Source organism: Vidua macroura, chromosome 4 (genome assembly GCF_024509145.1).
Source record: "Vidua macroura isolate BioBank_ID:100142 chromosome 4, ASM2450914v1, whole genome shotgun sequence".
Lineage (NCBI taxonomy): Eukaryota > Metazoa > Chordata > Aves > Passeriformes > Viduidae > Vidua > Vidua macroura.
In genome coordinates, this window is record NC_071574.1 from 22,390,205 (window position 1) to 22,417,025 (window position 26,821).

At 39.5% G+C, this 26,821-nt stretch overlaps 1 protein-coding gene across 3 annotated transcripts in view; it reads left to right on the forward strand.

Moving 5' to 3' along the window:
• The window catches only part of PDLIM5 (PDZ and LIM domain 5), a 125,822-nt gene extending 119,726 nt beyond the window's left edge, over positions 1 to 6,096 (forward strand). For all 3 annotated transcript variants that reach the window (XM_053975856.1, XM_053975857.1, XM_053975858.1), the window contains 2 exons: positions 2,114 to 2,229; positions 2,839 to 6,096. In XM_053975856.1, coding sequence (XP_053831831.1) covers positions 2,114 to 2,229; positions 2,839 to 2,928 — 206 coding nt within the window. In that variant the 3' untranslated portion in view covers positions 2,929 to 6,096. The remainder of the gene's footprint in view (positions 1 to 2,113; positions 2,230 to 2,838) is intronic.
• Positions 6,097 to 26,821: the final 20,725 nt, after the last annotated feature.

Consider the following 26,821-nt stretch of genomic DNA (forward strand, 5'->3'; position numbering starts at 1 on the left):
TACTGTTACAATTCCTGTGCAAAATGTGCCTTTTTCTATACTGCGAGCAGGAAAAACTGTGGTAAGATGTCAAGTATACTACACTTCTTGCAAAGTTTATTTCTGAGATAAAAAGTTGCTAGTGCAAGTTAATGCAGACACAATCTGTGAAGTGTTATTGGCAGTGATACTTTGTAATGGCTCTGGCTCACTAACTAGATGTTAATTTGAGTTGTATTAATTTTTCAAAGACTTTCAGTCCAGCTGGAGTTATGAGTCTATGACTAATTTTAAAGAAATAAGAAGTAAATGTCACTGCCAACTTTCCTTCTTCCTAGTGCAAAGGAGAGTTCTAATTTTAAGTCTGTATTTGAAATTATAACAGCATCAGCTATTAGTATTAAAGGGGAATTCATCTGCAGAATGTTCTGGGTTTAGATGTTGAGGCTAAAATTAAAATAAAAGTCTGGATATCTACAACTTTGAACATTTTTAAAGTGCAGAGTTAGTAGCCTAGTTTTGAAAATGCTGTGTGCAGGAAGCACTGATATGTGACTATGTAAGAAGTCTGCCTTGGGAGGCTTCTGTGGTATCACAATTCAAGCATGCAAAAAAAGCTTATGCCCTTCATTCTGCCTTATCTACTGCCCTTTCTTCAGAAGCCAATAAACTTATCAACACAACCACAGGCCAACTTACAAAAGGTTTTAACTCCTGGCACCAGGAAAATATCAGTAAGATTCTGTATGACCACAAATGCCAAGAGCTGAAAGAGTACAGTCATGAGACTGTGTCCTTCAGGGGTTTTGCACAGGTCTGTCCTACCATTTGATGTTTTTATTGTCTTTCTTCTTAAACTCCTACAAATTCATTCAGTAGTATGGATTAATGGAGGTGATCAGTGAAGCAGTTTCTTGCCACTGGCAGCTATCGAGGGCTTTGCTATTCCAGAGCACCTGTGTTCCCCATCCTGTGGAGATGTCCTATTCATTTTCAGGGAGGTCATCATACAAAACACTGTCTCAGTAAACAAAACCAGAACTTTCCTCTTGGGCTTGACACATCTGATGATCCTCTTTGGGCTCTGCTACAGTAAGCATTAGAGCTTCAGCACATGTGTACAGTCTAGGTGAGAAACAAAATCCACTTCTACCCCGCTTCCCACCCCATATAATTCTCCTTTGGAAATGACCCCTGGCATCTAATTTCCTTGTCAGAGGCAGAGTGTTACTATGGTAGTAACACTCTGTTACTGGTAGATGGAGTCCAAAGCTTCATTATGACTGTCACTTTGACTGTAGTTCATCTTCTGAAGACATAACGTTGCATGACATGTTTGCCATGGTAGTGTGCTGGTCCCAAACTCTCTAATGTTATAGCACTAATGCCACTGCTGTCTCTGCAGGAATAAAACATTTGCTTCCTAGAATGGGGTGTTTGAGAATTGAAATAAGTGAAAAAAACCAGATAGCTTGGGCTGGGGAATATGAATGGGTCAATGTCATTTGTTTTAGTCCCTGCTCCCTGAGATTGCTGGAGAAGCTTCTTCATAGTAATGAAGAGGAAGGGTTTGTTAGTTTGTTTTGGAGTTTTGTTGGTTTTTTTAAAAGTCATGTAACGTATTTTAGTGACTAGAAAGGTATTCTGACTTGATCCAAATTTCTAGACTCTAATTAGGACAGAAGGCTAATGATTACATAGTTTTGAGTAGTGCAGTCTGGGGCAAAAATTGTGCCAGAATGTAGGTCAGAATTCATTACTCTGAGAAGGTCTGTAGTGTGAACAGCTGGGGTGTGATTTCAACGCAGAGATGGAGAGAACATAAGGAACATGTAGAGTTCATGTGGGTGCTCTCTAGAAGTGCATTTCCCCCCCCCTCCAGCCCACTGTTGATCTCAAGGAAATGAAACACCAGGAAGATGGAAGCATTTCCCACTTGAAAGGATGAGGAAAAGAACTGAATTAGCAAGAAGTCAACATCCCAGGCTTTCGATCTAGGAGCTCTTTATACAGTATACTCAGTCTAATAAACCTCAGCAAGTCCAAATGTATTGCCAGTGAAAGAGCAAAGCTCTCAAAGGGTCAGTCCTGCTTTTCTGTATGTGCTTTAAAAGCTGTTTGTATCTCTTTGCAGATTACTATGCCCTCTTTGGTACGATGTGCCATGGCTGTGAATTCCCCATTGAAGCTGGAGACAGGTTTCTTGAAGCCCTGGGCCACACTTGGCATGACACTTGCTTTGTATGCTCCGTAAGTAAAGCTGGTCTGCCTTTAAACAAACTCTGGCAGCAGTGCTAACCTGACCCATATGGGAGTTAACAGCTCTAACCTCTCTCAATCCCCTGAGCCCAAACAAAAAGTGCTTTCCCAGTTATTTGGAAGGTGTGTTGCTATTGTAAGCCTTTGGCACGGGTGCAAGCAAAGGTGTCCTGGATTGCAGCCCTGTGTCCCAGCATTTAACCCTCGGCGTTTACTTCCTCACAGTAAGTGTGGAAGGTTGTAGGGGAATGGGCTGTGTTTCTAAAGTAGTAAGAGTGCTTTTGGCGTAAGGACACTGTAGCCAAGGTATTGCTTGCTAATATTGTATGACCAAAAAAACCTTAAAGAGAATCCCCAATATTAATGATTGGGGATCTGAATCTAACTCTGCTCCCACTTAAGCACCTCTTGTCTAAAGAAAGGTTATGCTTACACCAACCACTAGTTTCATATAAAAAGAAGATCCCTAAAAAAAAAGGTGATTCTTCCCCTTTGAATAAATTTGTGCATAGAACAATACCATGATTTGGCAGTCTGAATGGTTATGGTGTAATTAATCCATCTGAATTGGGTGTTCTTTTGTTTCTTATCCCATTTCAGGTATGTAGTGACAGTTTGGAGGGCCAGACTTTCTTCTCCAAGAAGGACAAGCCACTGTGCAAGAAACATGCCCACTCTGTCAACATCTGAAACTTGGAGCTTGTTTTGTGTAACAAATGTACTGAGCAGAAAGGTTAAAATGTCCATGTTCAATACTATTTATATAAAATTTTTCTAAAATGAAGAAGTGATGTGGAAACTTGCAGAAAAGATTGTACACTAATTTTTCAGTGTTTATCATTTATGATTTTGCTTCATAAAAAGAAAGGTATCAGGAATTGCACCCAAGCCAAACAATTAAGAGTATCTTTATGCTTCACACATTACTGTATTTCATGATTTTATGACCACATTTGTCTCTGTTTCATTATGAGAAGTGAAGCATCTATAAAAATAAATACCTGATATTAGAGGTCTCAGTCTTGCTGCTATTCAACAAATAAAAGGAGATTGGATTCAGCAATCCCGATCACTTTATTTCAGTGATGTTTTTAAAGTGTGTCCAGAAGTATTGCGACTAAACTCCATTAGAAAGAACTCAAAGTAAAGATAAGATTATACAAAATATATAGTTCCAAAACTTATTTTTATTTTAATCTGATATTTGTATACAGGAAGCTTCCTACATGATTACATGTACCTGTGCCTTTGCACTTGAATTTCTGATGGGTTTGCAAGGGGCGGAGGTTTTTACAAAGGATTTAAGTGGCTATGCTGGTAAAAAGATATTTTGAAGATGCCACTTAAAACATAAATGGGATGCTTTTTGGTAACTCATGTACTACCAGAACACTAGCCAAAACCTCCTGCTGCTGAGGGTGTGTTTGATAGGATGAAAATGTCAGATCAAATCCTAAGGGAGCAGGGATTTAAATTCTTCTGTTTGCAGTTCAGATTTTAGGTAGCTTTAAGTGCCTTGTAAAGTGGAAGTTGTGCTGAATCTGCAGGTAACAGCGTTTTGTATCCAGAATGTGAGATTCTGGTCTTGAATGAGGGAAGCTGCTGAAGTGCAACTGAGGACATTGTTTTTTTCTCAGTACATTCTTTACCACGTAGCTCATGAATATGTATATTGGTGGAGTGCCAGGTAGCGTACTGAAAACTTTCTTGCTCAGCTGTTATGATTTTTATTAGTTTAGGATTTAGTTTTCTCTCTTCTTCCAGATGTAGGGAATGGATTGTTAAATGATATTCCATTGATTTAAGCAGCTCAGTACCTCTCAGATCTTTCAAGGGAGCAGAGAGACAATGCTGTCATTATGCATTTGTTGCAAGCCGGATCAGCTGATTCTGTGGCTTGATAGGAATTTTGCATCCACACAGAGAGGCAGTGCAAGACCAGTGCACCAGCTCAGTCCCCCTAAGCCTCAAATTAGGGCTTAACTGGTTTAATTGGAGCAATTGCAGGCAGCCAAGGAGGAGGTGGTGCTCCTCTGCACAGGGTGAATTTGCTTCAGTAGAATTGCACAACGGTGAAAGGGGCTCTCTTGGGACCAGAGCACATTCCTGAAGGAAACTGAATTTACATGCTGTTTGATTCAACTGGGGTGTCAGAGCTGAATTGTTAATCTTTAGTGCTCTTTCTAGTAGACATTAAAAATAACCATTTACTGGTTTTGTTCTTGTGGGGTGGTTTTTTTTACTGATTCAACAGATAGTTTTATCCATAAAACCTTGGATAAACAAGTCACAAAAATTTGGTATGGTTGAATAAAGCAATTGTAATGAGGAACATCAACAAAAGAGAGGAAAGAAAACCAAAATTGCTGTACTGAAATATAAGAAAATATTTGGCTTTTTATTAATTTAGTGAGACAGGTTCACATTGTGGGGCTGTTTCATTTTAATTCCTGAAGTTGTTTTTATTCAATATTACCACGTTTCTTTTTTAACTTCCAGTGGTACAGAAGAAATTTGGTAAATTTGGTGAATGTTGGTAAATAAATTTGGTGGTACGGTATAAAGCTGTTTAAAATGTTTACACTCTTGTAGATGTACCCTATTGTGAGTTTGGCTGAAAATCAGAAGGGTGGAAGCAGACTGGACAAGATACAGTAATATATAAGCCAGGTTGCCTTTGAAATTAAGTAGAATGTGGAAAAATTAGACCTACGGACTAGGTTTCAGTGGAGCTTTATTGCACATGTGTGAGGAAAGAGGGGGAAATGCACAGGAAGAGGTGTCCCGTAATTTCTGCGATTCAAACCTTGCAATTTTAACGTAGGATAAAAACTTCTCAGTTTGTCACTGTCCTTAAAATCCAGTTAAATTTTGTTTAGTCTCATAATTTTAATTGGAATTTTATTTTTAATCCATATGCTCTAGGGTTTGAAATTTTGCAGTTGTTAATGAATTTGAGGACAAAAGCCTGAAAGGCTCCAATAGGACTGCTTCATTTAGCTGCTTTGCCTTTTAATTTCTGCTTTTATCTATTTGTTTAAAATTTTAAAGGAAGCATAGAGTCACTGGTAGATAATGAATATTTAATGGCTTTACCAAATTATATAAATCAATTAAAAGGAACATAATTTTTATCATTATTTTAATAAGTGAGATTTTAGTAGAGCACTTTATAATAATGCCATATATCTCACTGAATATTTATTACCTTTTTTGTTGTTGTTGTTTAGAACTATTTCATCCTGGTAGTATTTTGTTTTATTTTAAGCCACTTTACCTCTAGAATCTTTTGGGGTCTGACTGTATGTGTTTAAATATACTTCTTTCTACATGCATTGTATGTATGTGCATTGAGAGACATAAGTATAAATGTGTTTTTGAATGCAGACTTGACATAGCAAAAAATCATTTGGGGATTTAGTGAGGTTCCCAACTTCTTTTCACACAACACACATTTAGCATTCATGTTATGAGGGAATGTTACAGAGTCAGGACAGATATATTAGTAACCTAACTACTGTAGATATTTGCATGCATTTTCAGTCAGTCATTGTTTTTCTTCCAAAACTGCCTGTGAGAGAATTTGAATTAACTCTGTTTGGAGGTAGAATGTCTTTATAAGTGAATAATTGATCCATGATGACAGTTTCAGTATGTTGTAATGAAATAATTCAGGATTACATGTAAATATAAATGCTTAATATAACAATGCCATAAACATAAAAGCAGGAGTTGCGTTGTGGTTCAGTGTGTGTTGGACTGTTAATTGTGTACCTGTTTCTTCACAGAGCTACTTGCATCATCTAGCCATGCCAGCTGCTTTGCAAACATTGTTTTATGCTAAACTACCAGCTGTTAAATCCTGTTTAATCCAGCTGTTAAAGTGATTTCTTTGCTTGCATTTAATAATATTTGACATTAAATTTTGTCTGTTCACATTTGCAAATTTAATTACAATTGAAAAACATAACAAGCAAATAAACCCTACTCAAAACCTGAATTTCTCTGTCTTCAGTTATTTTGTGGTTGTTGGATACTTTCTTTTCCTGAATCATAGCCAGTAAAGGAAAGCCATGATTGTACACATAGCATTTGAGCAGCTCATTCTCTAGGTTTTAGGGTTTTTTTAGCTTTGTTTTACAGGGAAAAAGACCAGGGAGTCCTGGTGACACCAAGGTGACCATGAGCCAGTGATAACTCTTCTGAGACAAGGAAGACCACCAGCCTCCTGGGGTCCATTAGGCAGAGGATTGCAGCAGATGGGAGAAGTTATCCTTCTCTGCTCAGCCTTGGTGAGACCCATCTGGAGAGCTGAGTCCAGTGCTGGTCTCACCAGTACCAGAGATACAGCTGTACTGGACTAAAGAGTGAGGAAGGTGGTGAGGGGTATGGAGAATTTGTCATACAAGGAGAGGCTGAGAGAGCTGGGACTGCTCAGCCTGGAGAAGAAGGGACTCAGGGGAGACCTCATCAATGTCTACAAACACCTGGATAAGGGAGTCAAGAAAACAGCCAGGCTTGCTATGTAGTGAGAGGACAACTGTGAGGATGATAAATATTGGTATGGGCTGCCCAGAGAGATTGTAGAGTCTCTCTACTTGGACTCAAAACCCGACTGGATACAGTCCTTGGACTAGTCAAGGTCCCTTCCAGCCCCAGTGAGTCTCTGATTGTTCATCTTCTCTCAAGATGGATGGAAAGATATGCAGTCTCTGTTTTCACTGTGGGACACTTAACTGCTCTGACAGGGCCAGTTCCTTCATGATAACACCAGTCTGGTAAGAATCCCCTCAGCCGAGCATCTCTTAAACAGGCAAATGCACTGTTGTATTTTTACCTTTATTTACACAGGCAAAAGAAAACACTGCACACAGCTCTATAAAATTTAGAGGCAACTTTACAGAAAACTTGCCTCCCCTTCAGTGTTTAGGCTATGAGCGAGACAAACGCAAGTCTATTTGCAAATAGTACATTAAGCTCCAGAAGCCAAATTTGTAAAGGCATGAAGTCTGCATTTGACATTTTAATGGCAAAGGTTTGGTTTCTATCAATCACAACGTCATGTAACATTAAAATGCACCGACGAACAAAAAAAAGAGATCTGTCATTCATTCATTAAGATGCTGTAATCCGGTGTAAGATTTATAGGCTTAAAATGCAATGGTGTGTTTTCACAATAAATCCACTTTCACTGCTCAGCACAGAACAAATCTCTCTGTCACTCAAAATATTTGCTGGTCAAAATGCCCTATATGAGATCTTCAAAGGGTTTCTCACAAAATTGCATATAAATCCTTTTACCAGCAAAGGCTTAATTTAGGTTCAAGTTTTACTTTCTTGGGACGTTGGTTAATATCTTGTGCTCAGACAAGATCTTGGTTATATCAGAAACACATAGGGCCTAATTTATTATTAGCAGTCTGGTGTTAATTAGGGGGAATTACCAGAAATAGTTTGCTTGATGGAAATTTATTATGGTATCACACTTTACTGATGGTGAAATAGGAGTCACTGAAAGAGTGCAGCTCCTTCTCATAACCAGCTAATTAATAAGGTGCCAAAATTCCTCTGAGAAGGGTTTGGTCCTAACTATGGGAACCTTACAGAGCAAATGGTTCCTATGCAATATTTAAAATTTAAAAGAGGAAAAGAGAGACAAGAAAAAGCTGCCCAGCAGAAGTCTCAAAAGTTGTATGGCTTTTTCTTGAATTTTTGAAAGAAAATATTTAGCTGTGTTTCCAAGCTCATTAAAGAATGGCTTTTCTGAGAGAAAAAAGCAATAGCTAATTTATAATCTCGTTTGGTATGCTTGAACTTGGTTTTCAGTTTTACTTGTGCATACTGCACACTACAGCTTGTAATTTTATGAATTGGGCTTATAATGAGCTTTTATATTACTCTTTATTGCTTTGCTTAATGGTCTTTTTCATTATCATTTGCCAGGAAAGTTGAGGTTGGCTTAGATAGGAAACTGAAAAATAGCGCAAATCTCTGATAAGCTCCAAACTATTTTGTGTATGGTAGTTTGGGAATAGAAAGCCACTGTGTCTTTAGAGGTCTCGTGAAAGTTGTGTGAGAAAGGCATGTTATAATAAGATGGAGTGAATGCAAAAACATCTCTAAAGAAATTTTAAATCACTGCCCTAAAATTTATGCACAGCTGATTTTTGAAAATACTTGAGATGATAGGGTATGCAATTGTAATAAAGCACTTTTGTATTTGCACTGAAAATACCTTGACCTATTGAAAAATATCCAGTATTTTGGATATGCTTTTGTCCAAACTTTCTGCTGTACTGTGAGACTAAGGATTGTGTCATTGTGCTATGAGTAATATTCACACTTTCCATAGATCAGAGTTGTTTCCTTTTCAGTTCTCCTGCCTTTGCTTTGCTTTTTCTTACTGCTGGGCAGTGCCATTGTTTGTTTTAAAATACTTCATTACTAGATAATTCTGTCAGGTGTGTCCCTTATTTCTCTTTGTGATGCATCAATGAAATGTCAAATGTTCCTTTGGTAAATATAAACTTGCACTAAATTTTGGCAGGCTTTTCGAAGTGTCAAGTTTTCCCACCCAGAAGCTTCCGCTGGAAAAATAACTCAAGATACTAGACCAAAATGTAATTATATCCCACATAAAGTCTTTATTTCCCTTGAAACCCCTCAAGCAAAAGGGGAACACATGAAAACAAGTATAGGGCCAAAATCATGAATAACCTAAACAGGTACAATCTCACTGATTTCAACTTATTCTCCTCCAAGTTAAAAATTACTGGTATCAAATTTATTTTAATTTTATGCTTACATTTGTCCAGTGAGTAATCTCAGAATTAAGGATTTGGTTCTTGGTTTTATCAGGATTTCCTTTTATCTAGGATCCAATCTTGGACTTATGCTTGGCTTTGAACAACCACAGTGAAATTAATCTGCCATGTGACTAATTTTTCCACACTTGCTACCTACTGACAATCAGTAGAGGATTCAGGGAAATTCAGACAAGTGTTATCTGGAGAAGTAAATAGGTTGGACTTTCTCTGAAAAAAATCAGTGTGTATAAGTGGCAGTTAAATGATGCTACAATAAGGCTGCAAATCTGTCTTTAAATTGTGCATGATATTTTTAGATACTTTTCATTTTTTCCAGGTGGGTGTCTGTGGTGGCAAACAGTTTCAGAGTGTGCTGTAATGAAGCCTATGACATGCTACTCCCCCCCCCCCCCCCCCCAAAAAAAAAAAAAAAAAGTCCTTTACAAGGTTGTAGAGCTTTGGTATAAGTTTCCTAATACCATATTCATCTTTAAGGCAATTGCATGGCTGTAAGTAGGAGAATCTCTATTTTCTGCTCAGTGGTAAGTAGCATTCAAGGATTGTGGTGTCTTGTGGGAGCACTGCATCACTATTTATACAGCATGATGCATTACCATGAAACTGGGAGTTATAATTTGGAATGTGATGGGAGTAACGTGGTGGTCTTTGCTCTGCTATACAAACGGTGCAAACAGTTAAATGAAAATCAGTAAATGGGAGCTGTGGAATGCCACTGCATCCAGAGCTCAGCTTGAAGAAGCTTGGATAGGTCCTGCCACTGGCAAGAGCTACAGCCCCAGCCAGTCCATCCCAACAAATGCCCCTGCTTGCTGCCTCTCTGCCAGTCATCTTCCCTCCCTCTACCCAGCAGCACCCTGGTGACCCTGACCCTTTGTTCTCCAGAGACCCAAAAACACATCTTTGGAGGCTTATATATATCTTAGGTTTTTAAACTAGTATACATTCAAATAATCACTGTTGAGGGGAAGTGTGAGCCTACTCTTATCAATATGTGTCTATGTCAATGTAATGACTTACTTATTTTTCAGGGAGCATGTTGAGAGAAGACTCTAACATCTTCCTGGCAGGGGTTTACAAAATCAACCAGGATGGAAATTGGTATTCAAATCAGGTTTTTGAACAGCAACAGTGTTTGCTATTATCCTTCATGTCTTGCCATGATGTACATACAGTAAGCTCCCATCTTTCTCCTGGAGGGGAGAAAAGGTGTGCTGCACAGCAATTTTTAATTGTGCTTTCACTCACTGTCAAGGCAGAAGGGAAAAGTGAGCTGCAGCAGAGGGTGGGATTCAGGGCACAGTGATAGTAGGAAAGAGGAGGTGACAGTAGGAGACAGTTTAGAAACAGAGCAAGAGCTTGTGCAAGTGAGGTTGTTTTGTCAGTTGTTTCTTGTCAAAGATTGATGAGCACATGGTCTGAAAAAGTGGGATAATTTGGGCATGGCAAGGTAAAACAGCAGGGAGGAGCTGAGGATGCTCCTAAGGGGAACCTAAGGGGCACACAGACCTTGCAGCCTCATGGAAAGGGACTTTTCTTTATTCTACATTTATATTCATCACCAAATTGTGCACATTTTTTTTCTGACAGCTTTTTTCTTTGAGGTTAAATAGCTTTTTTTGTCCATGATGTACGTGAGCACAAGCAAATCCTTTTTTGTCATCAGCTGATCTGGGGCTGCCCAGACACTGAAGTGAGATTTGTTTAACTTTACAGTGCCAGCTGCTGCTTCAAATTACACCATCCCATATGTGCTGTCTGTAGGTAGCAGCCCTATCTCAAATTCCCCCAGGGCTTTGCATCTCTGAACTTCTTTCAGCTCTTGGCATGGCCACCTCTGCTAAAGCCCACTTGAAGATTTTGCACAGCAGTTCTGTGAGGCTGTGAGAGCAGAATGCACATCGAACTGCTGCACCCTTGTGCAGTACCATAACTTGGGGGGGATGAAATGGATTGCAAAACCTCACCTAATCACTACCATGAAGTTTTTTTGTGTATTGGTATGTGTAAAGTTGGAGCCTCTGCTCTTTAAATGCTGTTTAAAATGCTGTTCAGTGAGGCACTGAGTGCCAGAACTAAATCATGACCCTGTGCAAGGGGCATCCAGCTGCTTTGGGAGCTGACATATTTCTTGAAGCTTTTTGGTGTAGCTCAAGGATAAAGAAATCCATTGCTTCTTTGGGTCAGTGGGTTATGAAGATTTGCACAGTCTATGTTAGCTGGATATTATTAACTGCTTGAGGATCTGATCTCCCCTTTGTCATTTTGTCAGTGCTGCTTTTGTTTGGAGTTCCTGTCCATCTGGAAGGACACCCTGCCTCTTCCCTGGCCACTCTTCTCCGCTGTAGTTTGAAATGGCTCTGCACTGCTGTGTATCACAGCTGGTTGATGGGGATGCTGGAGCAGTGAAGCGCTCATCTTGTGCAGTCTCAGGCAACTCTGCTTTGGCTAGGCTGGTGTCCTGGACCATGGACAGAGGAAGCATTTAGGAGCTTCTGCTTTTCCCTCCTTGTCCAAGTTTCTTTCACCTGGAGCTTGTCCAGCCCCAGCAGGCCCTCATGAGGCAGGATAGAGATAGGGCTCTACAAAGCACATGGGATGAACTTGGGAAACATTTTAACTCACCAAGCATTTTCAATGTTTGGAAGTGAAGGACATAGCTTAGCTCAAAGGAGTGCATTTAATCATAGAGAAAATGGGACAAGAACCACACAAACAAATATTTATTCATCAGTGTTCTCACTGTTTCTCACCAAAGAACTTGGTAATGTGATTGTGTTAGGTGAGACTAACATACTGCATGATAAAGACTGTTTTCTCTAATTATACATAGTTTGATGCTTATAAATAATAATTTTTAAAAAAAGTAGATTTACTTTAGTTTTGATCCATCAGCTTTCTGGGAGCTTGTTCATCTGAGTTCCAGCATCCTTAAAAATTAGGATCTACATGTCAGCCAAAACATGCCATGCAGGCAGTAGGAATGCTATGGAAAACTGGAGCATGCAGTAACCAGAGGTTGTATCCAAAGAGGACTGAATTGGCACCATCTGCTACCTAACAGGGTCTTATTTACAGCAAAGAGAAATGCTATTGTGTTCTTGGTCTGGTTCAAAGCTCAAACTGTTAGAGGTTTGGGGTGTAAAAGTAAATCCAGGAGAATATTTATTAGCAGCAAAAGCCAAGCACACCAGTAGTCATACAACCTGAGTAGTGTAAAATCTACAGGGCTTGTGTCTGTGCAGCTACAGAAATGAAGACCTGTCATGGTTTAACCCCAGCCAGCAACTAAGTACCATGCAGCTCCATGGAAAAGAGCAAATAGAAATGGAGAAGGAATTGATGATCCTGGAAAAGAAGTGGAGCTGGCAATTCAAGCAAAAAAAGATCAAAGAGGAGATTGCTTTCAGGTGAGGTAAGCTAAATATTTTGCTTTTTTTCCTAATCTACACCACCACCCCCAAGCTTAGACAGAAGCATTTGCTTCACTTTTGTCATATGATAAATTATCTAGAGATATTAAGCAAACTGTTTATTTTGTATTAATTCCAATAAGTCTGGTTTTAATTTTCTTTCTTTTGTTATGGTTGTCATATGGATAATATTCTGCATATGTATGTAAAGAATAGAAAACCTTCTGCCTCATAAAGATGTAAAACAAAACACAACCTGCAGCCCTTCTCTCATTCGTGGTCACTCAGAGCAATTGAGAGCAACTCTGTTACAGCACTCTGGGATTTGTGGCCTGGGATTTGGACAGAGAAATGCCTGCTGGAATAAGGCAAAGACTGCAGATGATTGTTATAAGGACGGTGTGATTGGAACCCAGCAAAGCCCTGAAGCACGTGCTTCCTATTAAACATGTAAAGAAGTCCCCTTGAAGATAACTGCTGTATTAGGCTTTGATTTCAAGCAGTCTGTCACAGTTATCTTTAAAATAATATTTGTAAGGCAAGTTTATCAATGTTTATATTCCTAACCATTTTTTAAAAAATTATTATTGTTTTGAAATTGAGCAGGCTTCTTTTCTTGCATGCAGATCCAGACAATCTGCACATTTTCTAAGCTACTCACATTTGTCATTATGTGTAGAAGGTAGGTTTTATCAAAATGATTCATAACATTATTATTACACTGGATGACTGAATTTGAGGATGGTAAGAAATGTAAGTGATGTTGAATCAGTACAATTGCTTATGTGATTCTAGTTCCAGTGTGAACCTTCTCCTGAAAGTTATGGCTGCCTGACAGCCAGCAAATGGCAATTTTTAGTCTGGACCACTGACATATTTGGTATTTGAAATGATATGTTTGCACAGCTTAGAAGAGCTGCACACATTGGGACTGTGCTATCCTGCTGTTTCCCAGGTCTGTGTCCATGTTCCACACACCCTGGGGAGTAACAAAGCTACCTTCAAGTCAGCAGCAGTGACCTCTCAGTTCTTGTTGCATGGAGGTTTAAGATGTCAAATCTAAAACATGTCACTGATCCAGACCTGGGCAGATTCAAGCTAAGGGAGTTTTATGCTGGAATTAGAGGAGGAAATAGATATTTATAGATGATGTGAAGAGGCCATCTGAAGCTGGTTAGGTTTGGTTCTGTTGCAGACACAGCAGCACAGACAGGAACTGTGCAATTGCCACAGGGCTTGGCCTAGACGGCTGCAACTGCTGGTAACCATTGCATCTTTTTATAAGAAAGCAGCTGCTGTTTTTCTAGGGGATATATTAAAACCCCTTGTGTTTCGTCAGTTTCCCCACTTGAGTTGGAGAGGTTTTTGCCATGCATGATGTCCTTGGCTTTGTTCACCAGTTTGCCCTACTGGCAGGTGTGGTTTTCCTTCTGCAGTGCCGTGGAAAGGAGTACAACGGGACCAAGCAGCCACTTACCTGTCAGAAATTAGACCACCTTCATGTGGGAGAGTGGCTTTAACTTTTAAAACTCCGTGTGAGAATTACACTGTGTGCTAGAAACCCGACACCTGCAGTTTTACAAGTGAGTCTCAGGTGCCCCCCAATCCATTAGAGCATAGTAGGAAATGAAAGGTTTACAGAGAAACTTAATTCAGTGGCAAATTATTCTAACAAAACTGATATCCCAGAGCTTGCTGGGATAATTTGCCAACTGTGACATAAAATCTTTGCAGTAAGGCAAGAAAGGACATGGATATCTTCAATGAAACTAGGTTCTGTAGCTATGGTTCTTAATTCCTGACCACCCAAGGTAGGATCAGCCCCATCACATTTATCATGCTTGCATTTCAGGAGTGGTTCAGGCTGCCATTGCTGTTTGGTTATGCTCCCAGCTTCCCTTCTTCCTGGGGAAAGCGTGAGGAAGACAGATGGAGGTGCTCTGTAGGGAGAAAGGAGACAGCAAATGTTTGCATCTTTGCACAGCTCACTTAAAGATACTGTCCAAGAACACCTATTCAGAAATAAGAACATATTACAGTGCCTTTGCACACGGAATACCTAGGAATAACCAAAGGGAATTTATTTAATTTTAAAGGCCAGAGACTGTGGAATTGAAAAGGGTTTGGTGTTTCTTTCTGAAGAGACTACATGTAAAATTGCTGTATAAATTATATGTTAAATTGCTGTATAAATTTTATATAAAATTATATTATCTTACATGTGCTCATAATTTGGAGCCTCTCTAATAGGTACCATCTGTCTAACTTACAAATGTCAGAGCCCTTCCCAGCAAATTTCACCTGTACTATATTTACAATATGGCACTTTTGCATAGCCAAAATTACCCTTCCCAAATAAGTTTCAGCAGGGATTTACAGCCCTTGTCTTCTTTACAAGAATAGTTCACACTGGCATGTGGTGTGAGTTTACCCAAGTGGACCAAGATGAAGGGAAGCGCTGCCTCAGATCTTGATATGATTATTTGCCCATGTGTAGTCCTTCTTTGACTATTGCCAAGATAGGAAATATAAAGTGCCTTAAAAATGTCAAAGCCTTTAATTAAAAAGTAAGCAAAACAGTGACATCTGAAGCTAATATTACGGGAGAGAAACAAAAATAGAAACAAAGCATAGGTAAGGACTTTCATATGATTAGTCAAATGCCAGGTGAGCCAAAACTTAGGCTCAGAGGGTATTTTGAGGAAAGCAGTTAAAGTGATGGTTGCACTGCCTGCTTGCTGGGTGCTAGGATTGTCAGTAGAGTGTGGGGCTTTTTCTTCCAAAACACTAGCACTGAGAAGCTGCAATAAGAGAGGTGGTTGGGATGTGTGCGACATCTCCTGGGGCTCCCCCTCTGCCTGTCCTTGGGCAGAGAATGAGCCAAAAAGGAGCACGTCTACTCTGTGCCACAAAGCAGCTGTGGCTGAAGCCAAGACCTCAGGAGAGGTGTTGTTGTAGCGTCCCAAGCCTTGGTCAGCTTTAGGAGCCACGGGAGCAGGGTGAGTGGGAGCAGCCTGGCTACGATTGCCGTTCCAGCGATGAACACTTCAGTCCTGTTCTCTCGCCTGTGCCCTGGCCTCAAGGGCAGGGCAGAAGCCACCCACTGGTCCTCTTCCCCACCAGTGCCTCTTCACCTTGCACCAGGGTGGCTATCCCTGCTCCAGGCCAAAGGAAATATGCCCAAAAGGGCAGGAAGGTTAGCTCATCTGTTGCTTATAGCCTGCAGTCTTTGTTCACAACAGCGACTATATTGGGAGTTTTCTTGGAATACGTGGCTATAAACGGTCTCAGGAGTTCTTAGAAATATCATTTCAGCTCCCTGTGGTCCTAACAGATGCCGGTGAATTCAGGCTCTGATCACGCTTTCCAACCTTGCCCTCATCTTGGAGGCACTCCACTCCCTTCCTCCCCACAGACAAAAGATGCTGGGCTGTGAAATGCAGGGGGCACATGAATGGGGTTTGTCATACACATTTCAACACTTGTCACATCTCCCAGGAGATGCTTGTTACCCAACGTGAAGTGACTGCATTTGAATGCAACACCAAAGGACAAATCTGCCCTTCAAGTACTCAGCCTGCAAACATCCTGTGCTGGTCCAAGGGAAGAAAGGGTGACTTCTTTGTTTCTCTAGAGTAAAATGGATTTGATGGGACTCTTTCAGAAAGCAATCAAATTAGCTGTGGCTCTTTGAGAGTAGAAAAAGGGGAATTGAAAGGGATATCACATTTTTTTTTAACTAGCAGTTTGCAGTCACTTTCTTTAGATATCCTCTTTCCTAGCTGATATTTCCTCTGATTTATTCTGCTGCAGAAGTGGATCATTTAAGTGAGTTTTATGTAAGTCCTCTTGGCTGTCTTACAGTTCTCTGCATGTTTCAATATATTCCACTGTTAAAAATTTTAAAAGTAGGTGGGGAAAGAGGAAATTTCTGGTTAATGTATAACAATTTCTGAAGTCAATGTGCCTGGACTCAATTTTTCAGGGCATTTTTCCAGACATCTAATGATTCCAGAAAATAAAAATAACCAACTAGCAGGACCTTTCCTAAAAACTTCTCTGCAATGCAGCAAAAGTTTCATGGCCCTCATCAGGTCCTTTTCTACTATCACTAGGAAGAAACAAAACACTATCATAAGATCACAGGAGAAAAAAAAAAAAAAAACCAACCAAGAATCTGCTATATAAAACTGTTATAGATTATGAAGTTCTTGTAGCAGAAAGAGTTGACGTTAATATGTGATCTGTTTTGTAAAATCAGAACAGTCAGGGTTGACTAAATGGTGTAGCTGAGCTTTGCTTTCAAGAATAGTGGAAATGTCAGCTGAGCAATTGTGTTCATTCACATCAGGCATAGGGAGAGCAGCAGGCTGGGCTCACACACCAGGCTGGTGCTATTATTGTTGCTATTGCACACTCTGTGGGCAAATAGAGGTACATCTGGAACCAGGGTATGCAGTCCCAGGGGTCTCAGATAAGTTCAGATGCAACTATCGAGAGAAATATCTTGGATCTGTAAAAACACCCTATTCATTTTCAAACATACGTACTTTGGATCACAAGCCTCACACTGATAAGTTTTATGAAGTTCAACTAATGAAAAACTAAATGTGTGAAAAATGAAAATAGGATGAGATGGGGATGTTTTACAGTTCTTTTTCATACCCTTGCTTTTGAGGATATATAGTAAAAGGATGTACATCTTGAAAAGGGTGTGACTTATGGATTTGCCCATTAAATTAATTGCACTGTATTATCTTATTTGGATATTGTGTTGCTCAGAGAGGTTGTGCAGTCTCAATTCCTTCAAGTTTTTGAGTCCCCAACTGAATCTCTGAATTGCTGAGCAACCTGGTATGGCCTCACTTCTAGCAGGAGGCTAGGCCAGACACTTCAGCAGGTGCCTTTCAAACAGAATTATCCTGTGATCCTATCAAGAAGATAAAGAATTCTGAGGCAAAATTTTGTGCATTTGTGTGTGAGAAATGCTCTCCTTGATGGAAAGCAAGGACTTAAATGGATTAATATATAATTTTACACACTTTCCCAGAAATGTTGCTGAAAATACCATATCAAACCACATTCCATTTCATTAATAGCCTTCTATGATTTTAGGTGTGAATGAAAATATTACAAAATGTGGAAATTAAATAAATGACGAAACACAAGAGTGGTTAATGACTGATTAGCTTGGCAAATGAATTTACAGGATAGTGTGAGCTGTATTAGCTTAGTAGGTTGAGCTGTGTGTATTAATGATAATACTCTATGCAGGATCAGCATTATGACCTCTTCAGTTATTGCTGAAGCAGAAGAGCCAATCTGCAGTAATTCCAGGTTCGCCTCATTCATCCTACCTAGGGTTTACATCAGCTGCCAAATGTTATCTATGGAATTCTTAGTCATGTCTATATTCTTATTCCTGGTTTGGCTGATAAGAAACTATCTGTGCTGCTAATCCTTATTATACCCTTTTTCTCCCCTGTCAATTATGTTGTGTTATTAATACTTACACAATTCCAACAACATGCCTGGATGGATAAGAGACCAAATCTGAGATCTTATGCTTGTGCCATTCATAGTATTTCAAACTCTTCAGGAAAATATTGTTTCAGTTGGCCCAAGCTGTTAGAATGAGCATAGGGAGATGCTTACTCTTGCCTCCATGTGTGTGTACATCTTGTTTTAACCTGACTCCAGCCATACATAGCAATGTTCATGGAAAATTCCTTGAAGGTCACATGCCACATATTAGCTTAGCAGCTGAAGGATACATACATTCAACAGCAAGAAAAAATTAAATTAGGTAAAGGAAAAAAATGACTATTTAGTGATTTAAAGTCACTTAGACCTCAGCTGTTTTGGGTTTGAACACAAGAAAATGGAACTACATGGGCTTTATGTGAAATCTCTTCCATCTGTTTCAAACAGGAAGCCAAACTTTTTGTCGTGTGGTTAGATATGAATTTTTCAAACATGTTTTTCATAGATCCTTCCAGAGGTCACGGTACAAGTCACTATAAATAGATTAAATTACCATTCCTGTACAAAGAGAGGCGTGTACACAGTTGCTGGAGCAATCCCAGTCTGACTTCCCAACCTTTCGTGGTTGTTTCAAATAGCAAAATGAAAATTTTCATCTGTGTTTCCTTTGGATTTTCCCAAGCAAGTCATCAATTTCATCTTCACCCGCACAGAGTTACCCAAATCCTTTTACTTCAAGATAGTGACTTATTTTATAAAACTATTACTAAAAGGATCCAAATTAAGTTAGAGTGACTCTGGGAGATGCTTTGTATATTTTGGATCCTTAAAAAGACAGCTGACTTGAGAATAACATGACAGAAAGGTCCCTTGTCATCTTTCAAGGGGTTACATCTAATGGATTGCAACTTATATGTGGCAGAGAGTTCAGCTCATTGTGGGTTGTTATTTTCATTTAGTAGAGCATGTGAAATTCTGATAAAAGACAATCTTTACAAGGAAGGCATAAAGCAGAGAAACTATCTCAGAAGCTTGAAGGAAAGTATCATTTGGCTTCATATTGTTTTCCAATGATCATTTAATGCACAGGGCCCGTCCTGTCTCTTTTGGCCACATAAAGAGATACCAGAACAAATGCAATCACAAGGTTTGAAGTGTTCATTTACTGCAACTAGACATGTGTACAGTATAAAAACCCAAAGCACTGCCGTTTAGAAGGAGATCCACAGGTTTATCCACAGGATAGAACAGCATCTAGCATTATTGTTAGCTCTAGATAAAAAGTTTACTTTTGAAAAGAATTTACAGTAGGTGTCATTTTAACAGTTGGTTCTAGGATTAGGATCTTGCCTCCTGAATTTGCTGCACAAGGAATAGAGAAATACATCTTAATACAGACATTAATACATGTAATATTTTTTAGTCATAAATCAGTTCTGAAATAAAATGAGAAATACTTATTTCTAATCTTGATCTGTCATTTGCAGAACTGGAAAAAATCGATGTCCCAGGACATTTCAGTGCTTAGAAGAAACTGGGCTTGGGACTGTGAGACACTTCTTTGCATCTGGGCAGAAACTTGCTCAACTGCTAGAAGCAAAAATAATGGAGAAAAGGGAAAAGATTTTTTTAAATAGGTGATTCAGGTTTCTTAATGTAACATTAGAATGTACCCTGGAGTTTTCCATTTTGGAGAATATGAAAATAATTACATTGCTGAATAGATAAGGGCAGAATCATAATTGATTGTATCATATTCCTGGCAAACTATCACGTGGGCTCTCATGCCCATATCAAGTATGCTTGTGGGTATAAATATATATGTGTTTACATAATACGTACATGTATATGTGTGTGCACTTGGGTTTCTGTAAAATGAAACGGCCCATATGCTTTTTCCTGGGTTATGCCCAGCACATTCATTTAATTATTCAGCGAGAACATACACTACCAAGTTCTTAGACCTTTTTCTTTTATTTCTTTTTCTTTGTAAAAGCTTTGATACTTTTTGGCATTGGCTCATGTAGTCAGTAGAGTGCATTTAATGGGTCAAAGGCATTTTTATTACCCTTTAAAATGTTTAACAGAGTTTCTGTATAATTTCTCAACATGTTCTATTTGTTTATTTCTGTATATTTTTGGTATAAAGAGGTAACATTGTGGTGTAAGGTTTTATTATCTTGGCAGTGTCATCATTAAAGAAATATCAATCTTTCCATTATGTGCCCAATATATTTAGGAGCTTACATTCTGGACGTGGAACTTAATTCCCAGTGGGTGTCCTGATACAAATGTCCCAGTAAGATGCCAATCATGATATTCTTTAAGTTTTAAAGAAATTGACACTTTTAAATAGCTCAAAATCTGTTTTTCTTTTCTTTTTTTTTCTCATGTGTGATTAAAAAAATCCGTATTTTTTCTCTGAACAGTAAAGGGATTAATCCATCACTTCTCAAGCATTATCTTGGTTGTTACAGGACATAGTCTGAGATGAGATTAAAGCTCAGGCTCAGGAAGTGACAGTCAGTTGTTGAATGGCTTAGCTTTGCTTTTACCATTATGAGTAAAATGCAAGTGGACTGTTTGATAGAAAACAGATGAAAATTGAAGTGTGTATAATCTGGATTTTCTCATATGCTACACACAGGGAAAATAGTACATATTTGGTCTTTTGAGTTGAAAACAACAGCAACATATTAGTAACTGAAATCATACATTGTCTGTCTTTCTGTTTGCAATACTGATTATTGGATTTTATTTTAACTCTGCCAGTTAAGTATACTGATGTGCACTTGATTCAGCACAGATTTTTGAGAAGGACTGATCAGTAATTAGGATTTGGTTATAGAATCCATATGAGGATGTTGCACTGAAATGCTGGTTTCATGTATGTGGAAGTCAGACATCCCTTTCTGGGCTTTCTAGGTATAGTGACCTTATTAATTCAGTGAATGTGAGCGTAGTAGACCACCTTCTAGACAACTGGTGGGTGGCAACACAAGCACTTTTTACTGCCTGAGTTCCAGTCTGTTGCACAGCTCCATAGAAAGAAATGGTTCACGGTTATAACAACTCAGAGTCAGATTTCATTTCTGAGCTCTGCTGAGCTTTGCCTTTCAATAGGCAAAGGGGCAGCTACAGCAACAAGCTCCTCGGTGTTTGGAACCTCTTTCTCATCGCTATGTATATTTTGTAAGGATTTTTTTTTCTTCTTTGGCAAAGAAGACATAGCAAGAGGCCATCAGCACAGTTACCCTGTAGGCTACAAGTCCCCCTCCCAAATGGTGCTGAGAAGCTGGAGCTCTGCAGATGGAGAAAACCACCAGATCTGTGGTTTGACCCTGACTCTTTCACCCCCTCTCCTACCATATACAGAATACAGAGGTTCAAACAGATGCTAGATCAGAGCTTGAGTCCAAAGCTACATCAGAGTAATAAATACAGCAACTCTATTACAGAGCTCAGTATTTTCAAGTTTAGTGCTATTCCCTTACTTGGAATAACTCTTTAAAAAGGACCAGTGCTTGGAAAAATACCAGCATCAAAGATGTATTCACTACTGTCCCAGTCTTAGTGACTGTGGTTCCTCTCTTTTGGAACAAAATGGTCAAGGTATAGCCATTACACTTTAGATGCCTTCTGTTGCACAAAAATGTAATTTCAGAATTGTCAGTGCATGTTGTGGACATAGATGCAGAATATATGAAATTTATGAACATGCCTATAGATATGCAGATAAATACATACATACATATCTGAGAATTTAGGAGTGAAGGTAAAATGTGCAGGAGGCCACTTTCTTGTTCAGTTTGCAGAGTGAAGCATCATTTGTGCATCCGTCCTGGAAGAAACAAATGGAAAATAAGGAGATTGCAGTCAGTTATCCATATTATACAATATACTAAACTGATGGGAGATGAGTAAGTGCAGCATCAACTCCTTTTATCATTGCTCAGGATTTCCTGTTTATATCTCTGGTCACACCACCTCTCCAGAGTGGCTTTCCCAAAGAACTAGCTTTCCCATAAAGCTGTGGGGCAGTGCACAGCCAAGAAACAGGTCAGAAGCTCCTCCTGCTTGTCACTGGTTTCCCTGCCTTGGGAATTTTTATAATCCTTGCCCGTCCTTGCACGCTTGGGATCCTCAGTGAGGAATATAACGGTTCATAAATCACAGCGCATCAACTTTTGCTAAGTGTTTAAGAGCCAGTCCCAAAAGTCACGTGCTGCAGATGGAGAGCCAGCCTGAGCTCGGACAAACGAAAGAAGCGGTCGGGTTCCTGCTGACACTTGGAATCTGCTGCCTCAGAAACCATCTTTTTTTTAATGCATGACTGAGAGCCTTATTTCAGTTAGGAGTCTGTGCCATTGGCTATCAGCTGTGATGTTGTGGAGTTTGCTGTGACAAGGTACTCCCTTTTCCCAGACCAGAGTCTCCACTCAGTCTCTTGACAGTCTGCCAAGCTTTGCAACTGGAATGTGTGAAGTTCAGTTTTGAAACAGTTTCTTTCCATCATTCCTGCCTGTTTTGATCTAGTATGTGAAACAGCTTTCTACTTTTGTTATAGGATTCTTGTTCATTCTTGCCAGATTCAAATTCATTATATAATCTAGCAGCATCAGATGACTGCCTAGGAATGAGTAGCAGATGCATCTCCTGAAATACAGAATTCCTTGCTACAGCCATGCATTGGTGACTTGACAGCCACCACTACATGACTGGATTTGTGGCAACAAGGGGCATCAAGAATTTCATAAAACCAAAACCAGACGTAATGAGCTCTGAAGAGGGTGTGATGCAGAGCTGGCCTGCCCCACCATAAAAATGATGGGGAAAACATTTTTCCTGGCACAACCAGACTGTCATGGTAATCCTGTCCTGCCTAAGAACAACTCAGGACTACCCTCTCTGAGGAGAGTCATAGCTATTGTCAGCATTAGTCTGGTTTCTCCATTTAGACATTGTTGTACTCCAGGCTCCTCTTTAATCTGCCAAGGATGACACTGATCCAAGCAATGGATAAGGTCCCTTTATTTAATGGAGGCTTTGAGGCCATAGCCTGGGTTTTCAATCCCACACTGGCAGAGTGAGAAAGAAGTTACAGGTAGTAATGGTCATGAGGTTGCCAACTGCTGTACACTTGAGAAACTTGGAAAGAACTTCTGGGAAAACTGGCACAACTGGCATTTTCCAATCTTTTTTTTTTTTTTTTTAAGAATCATCTACAAAAACCATCTGTCTGCTACTGCTACCAGCAACCAGTGCAGTGGAAAAGGCCATAAACATCTTAGGAACCTCCATTCAAAACTGCTCTGAAACAGCTGGCTAAGCTGCAACCTGACTCTGGAGGTACCTGATGCCTTCAGGACCTTTCCTGCTTGGTGTTGTGTTCTCCAGGTGCCTCAGGTGGAACCTTTGAACATTTTACCCTCATCTTCACATGACTAAGCCACCTAGCTGTTAGCATGGAACTAAGTGAAACACATCAAGGTCTTTAAACAGCGCTATTTTCCCCTGAAGTCCTTAGCAACAGTTGATCTTGGTGTCCCCAAAATGAAGTATAGCAGTTGTCTGTGCAAACGTTTTCAAAGGCATATTTAAGTCTGAATGGATCTGGCAGGTTTTGCTAACAGTGTGGTACCTACTCCCATAAATAGTGATTCCCTCAGAAAAGGGGAAAAAAAAACAAACCCAAGACACAAAGCATTAAAAGGCCCAACTACTGCTTTTGTCCAGTTGTAGGCATTCTCAGAAAATGCCTGCTACATACCGAAACTATTATATTCCTCATAAAATGAAGACACAGCTGCCTCTGTCTCTTGAAGAATAGCTGGAAGAAGAGAAAAAGGCCTTCATTTTCATTAAACATCCTAGTCAGATTATTCACCAAGTGAGAGGATATTTCTTCTGATACTGAAGGGAATACAAGGTCAGAATGTTCCATCTCTGAAAAGCATCCTAGAGCTCATGCTATAGATCTTTGTTTTCTTTCAGTTTAATTTGTCTCTGAGCAAAATGAAAATAATAGTAATAATTCTGTATTAATTGGCTCAGATGAGATGCATGAAAATTCCTGGATTTTCATCTTGTTCTCCCAGATAATTTGTGTAGTCACAGCAACCAGGGGCATGGGTGAGTCCTTCAATGCATAGGTAGGCCTAGAACTTCTTCCTGTCCTCTCCCATCCATCTTCAATGATGGAAAAGAGGAGTGCTACTTAAGGGGACCACCTTTCAAGTAAAGAATTATGAGTGGGATGAGACCACTCCATCCTGTTTCCTCTTTCTGTCAGGTCTTAGGTGCTTTCACTCCAGCTCCGACTCCTGACAGCCCAAAGTCTCTCACTCCGAGGTGAGGTACTGCTGTGAGCATTCTTGGTATAGGCTCAATGCCCTGTGTGGCTTTACAGACCAAAGATTCACACACAATTGTCCCCAGTTATCTAGCTCATCTCAGAGAGGTCTGTCCCTGGGTCATATCATGGGACAGATATCCTTATGCTCCATGGATGTCACCATGGTGAGAAGATCTTTCTCCTAAGTCTACCCCTGAATATTGCAAAGATGGCCATAAATTAAAAATGTTCAACAGTTCCTCAAGTGGATGTTAGTGTGTCACAGATTGACTCTAGACAGACCACAGACCAATCCTCACTAAATTATTTGCAGGTTTTTCTTGTAGATCAACAGTTGGCAAGAGGCTTTCCAAAACTAACTAATATATTGTATGCATTGTCTTGTGGATAATGAATGGATGCACATCTGTGGTTAATACTTTTCCGTCTTTCAGAAATTCCCTGCATTCCACAGATGTGAAATGAGATCCTTCAGATGTGAACAGTGCTTTTGAATTTCATTCACAGCTAAAGAGGTTAATAATTTGATGACCATGAGGAAACCACTTAGAAAACAAAACTTCTTTGCCTTTTAGATTAATTAATGAAATTTAGTAATAGTGGTCATTGTATAAAATATGTGTTGGTCATTATTTTTCTGATGGAAAACGAGTATTAAGGGATTCAAATGCCATACTGGTACACACTGCATTACAATGTTGGATATTTATACAACTGCTATCAGGGTTTTGCAAGTCCTTGCTGGTGATTCCCACTCTGCTTATTAGGGGAACTCAGAGTTTTTGTTTAAGGTAATGCCAATTCTTCGGACTGTCAAGAGCAAGTTGAACAAACCTGGGTTAGGAGACAGAAGGGACAACTTGGGGAGTGAGTATTGTAAATTATACAAACTGCAGCCTGCAATTTCTTCACAAATGGAAAAGCAGCAGGAGATATGTGGATATTGAATTCTGTGCTAGGAGTGGGTCACTTGAGAGAGAGGGCATGCTGTAAAGGGCACTTTGAAATTTTTTCAAGGTCATATGCTAATATTTATCATTAATAATTGTATTTATCTCAATCTCATTTCCAGGTAAGAGTTGCAGAGTCATAACATGGAGCAGAAAAAGCAGTATGACACAAGACTTCCATAGCCCACCATGTTCTCTACCATACATGAGTATATACCATATATGACTGCAAGCAGGTCATCACTTTTGGCCTACACTGAGGCTAATTTTTGGCACAGAATAAGTGCACACTCAAGGTGAAGACATTCTCCTGCTCTTGTCCAAATATTCATAGAGGGATTTGTTTAAGTCAAAGTATAATTGTGTACCTTTGATTCAGATAATGAATATGCAGTGTAGTTATTTGCAACAGACTGAACACCATCTCTCTCTTTCTCTCTCATTTCCTTTATGTTATTCCACTGTGGAAGACAAAACAAGAGATTGTACAACAAAAGGCTGGGTAGCAGCATAAGACCTCAGCAGCAGGTACTGAGGTCTCCTGGCACAATCCTCACTGGTTTTCTAGATCTGGCAAATTACTACTTTATTTATGTCAGAATTTTTCAATATTGTTAATATTGTTCGTTTTTTTCAGTCATAGTGAGGCTCGTTCCAGAAATTATGCATGTTTCAGATTACTGCATATGAAACAGTTTTTTCTGTTGTCCTTTCATGGTCCTCTAGAAGTAACTCTCCACCCTTCTGGGTTGAAAACCGCTTATCTGCATGTATATCTGCACTGGGTTGGGTGTGCTCTTTTTACCAGGAATAAACAATCTCAGGGAATGAATAAGCTGTCACAAGCAGCTTTGGAAATAAAGAGCAAAGTCATGGAAAGCACAGAGCTAAAAAGGTTCTTTTTGTCAAAGCTCATATTCATGGTTCATAAAAATCTAATTCAGAATGTTAGTTTACACCCCTCAATTACCCCCAGAAAAATCCATTCAGACATTGTGCATTTGTCATTTGTGAGCCAAATGTTGACAACCTTGGTATTATCCTATCTCATAGTCCAAGAAATATCAACTTTTATCTTGGGAAAAATTATTTCACGTATCTAAAATACTGCAAATTTTTTTTTTTAATGGAGTTATGTTTGTGGTGCTTTGCTATATTATAGAGTTAGTACAGCAACCTGTCCCTTGATGGTTTCATGTTCCTCTTAAACAGGCACAAAGAAAATAAGAGCAATGCATCTGATGCTGAGGTTATGAAAGACCAGCTTCCAAATGATAGTGAATTAAAAGGAAGATTCCTGTCATTTTTTTTTTTTTTTTTTTTGTTAGCATATTTCTCTATGAAAGACAAGAGCTCTTTTTTGCCCAAGTCCTGTGGTCACACATGCAGAGGGTCCCGAACTCAAGGAATGTTTACGTTGAGCAGAGAAGGCTGATGGGTGGGGGGGGAAATGGAGGCACAGTAATGGAAGTGCTAGGGCCAAGCAGCCACAGCTAGAGCTGGCCACTGCATCCCACTGGCCTCCCTGGAAAAGCAAAGCTGCTGGCCTTCCCTGAA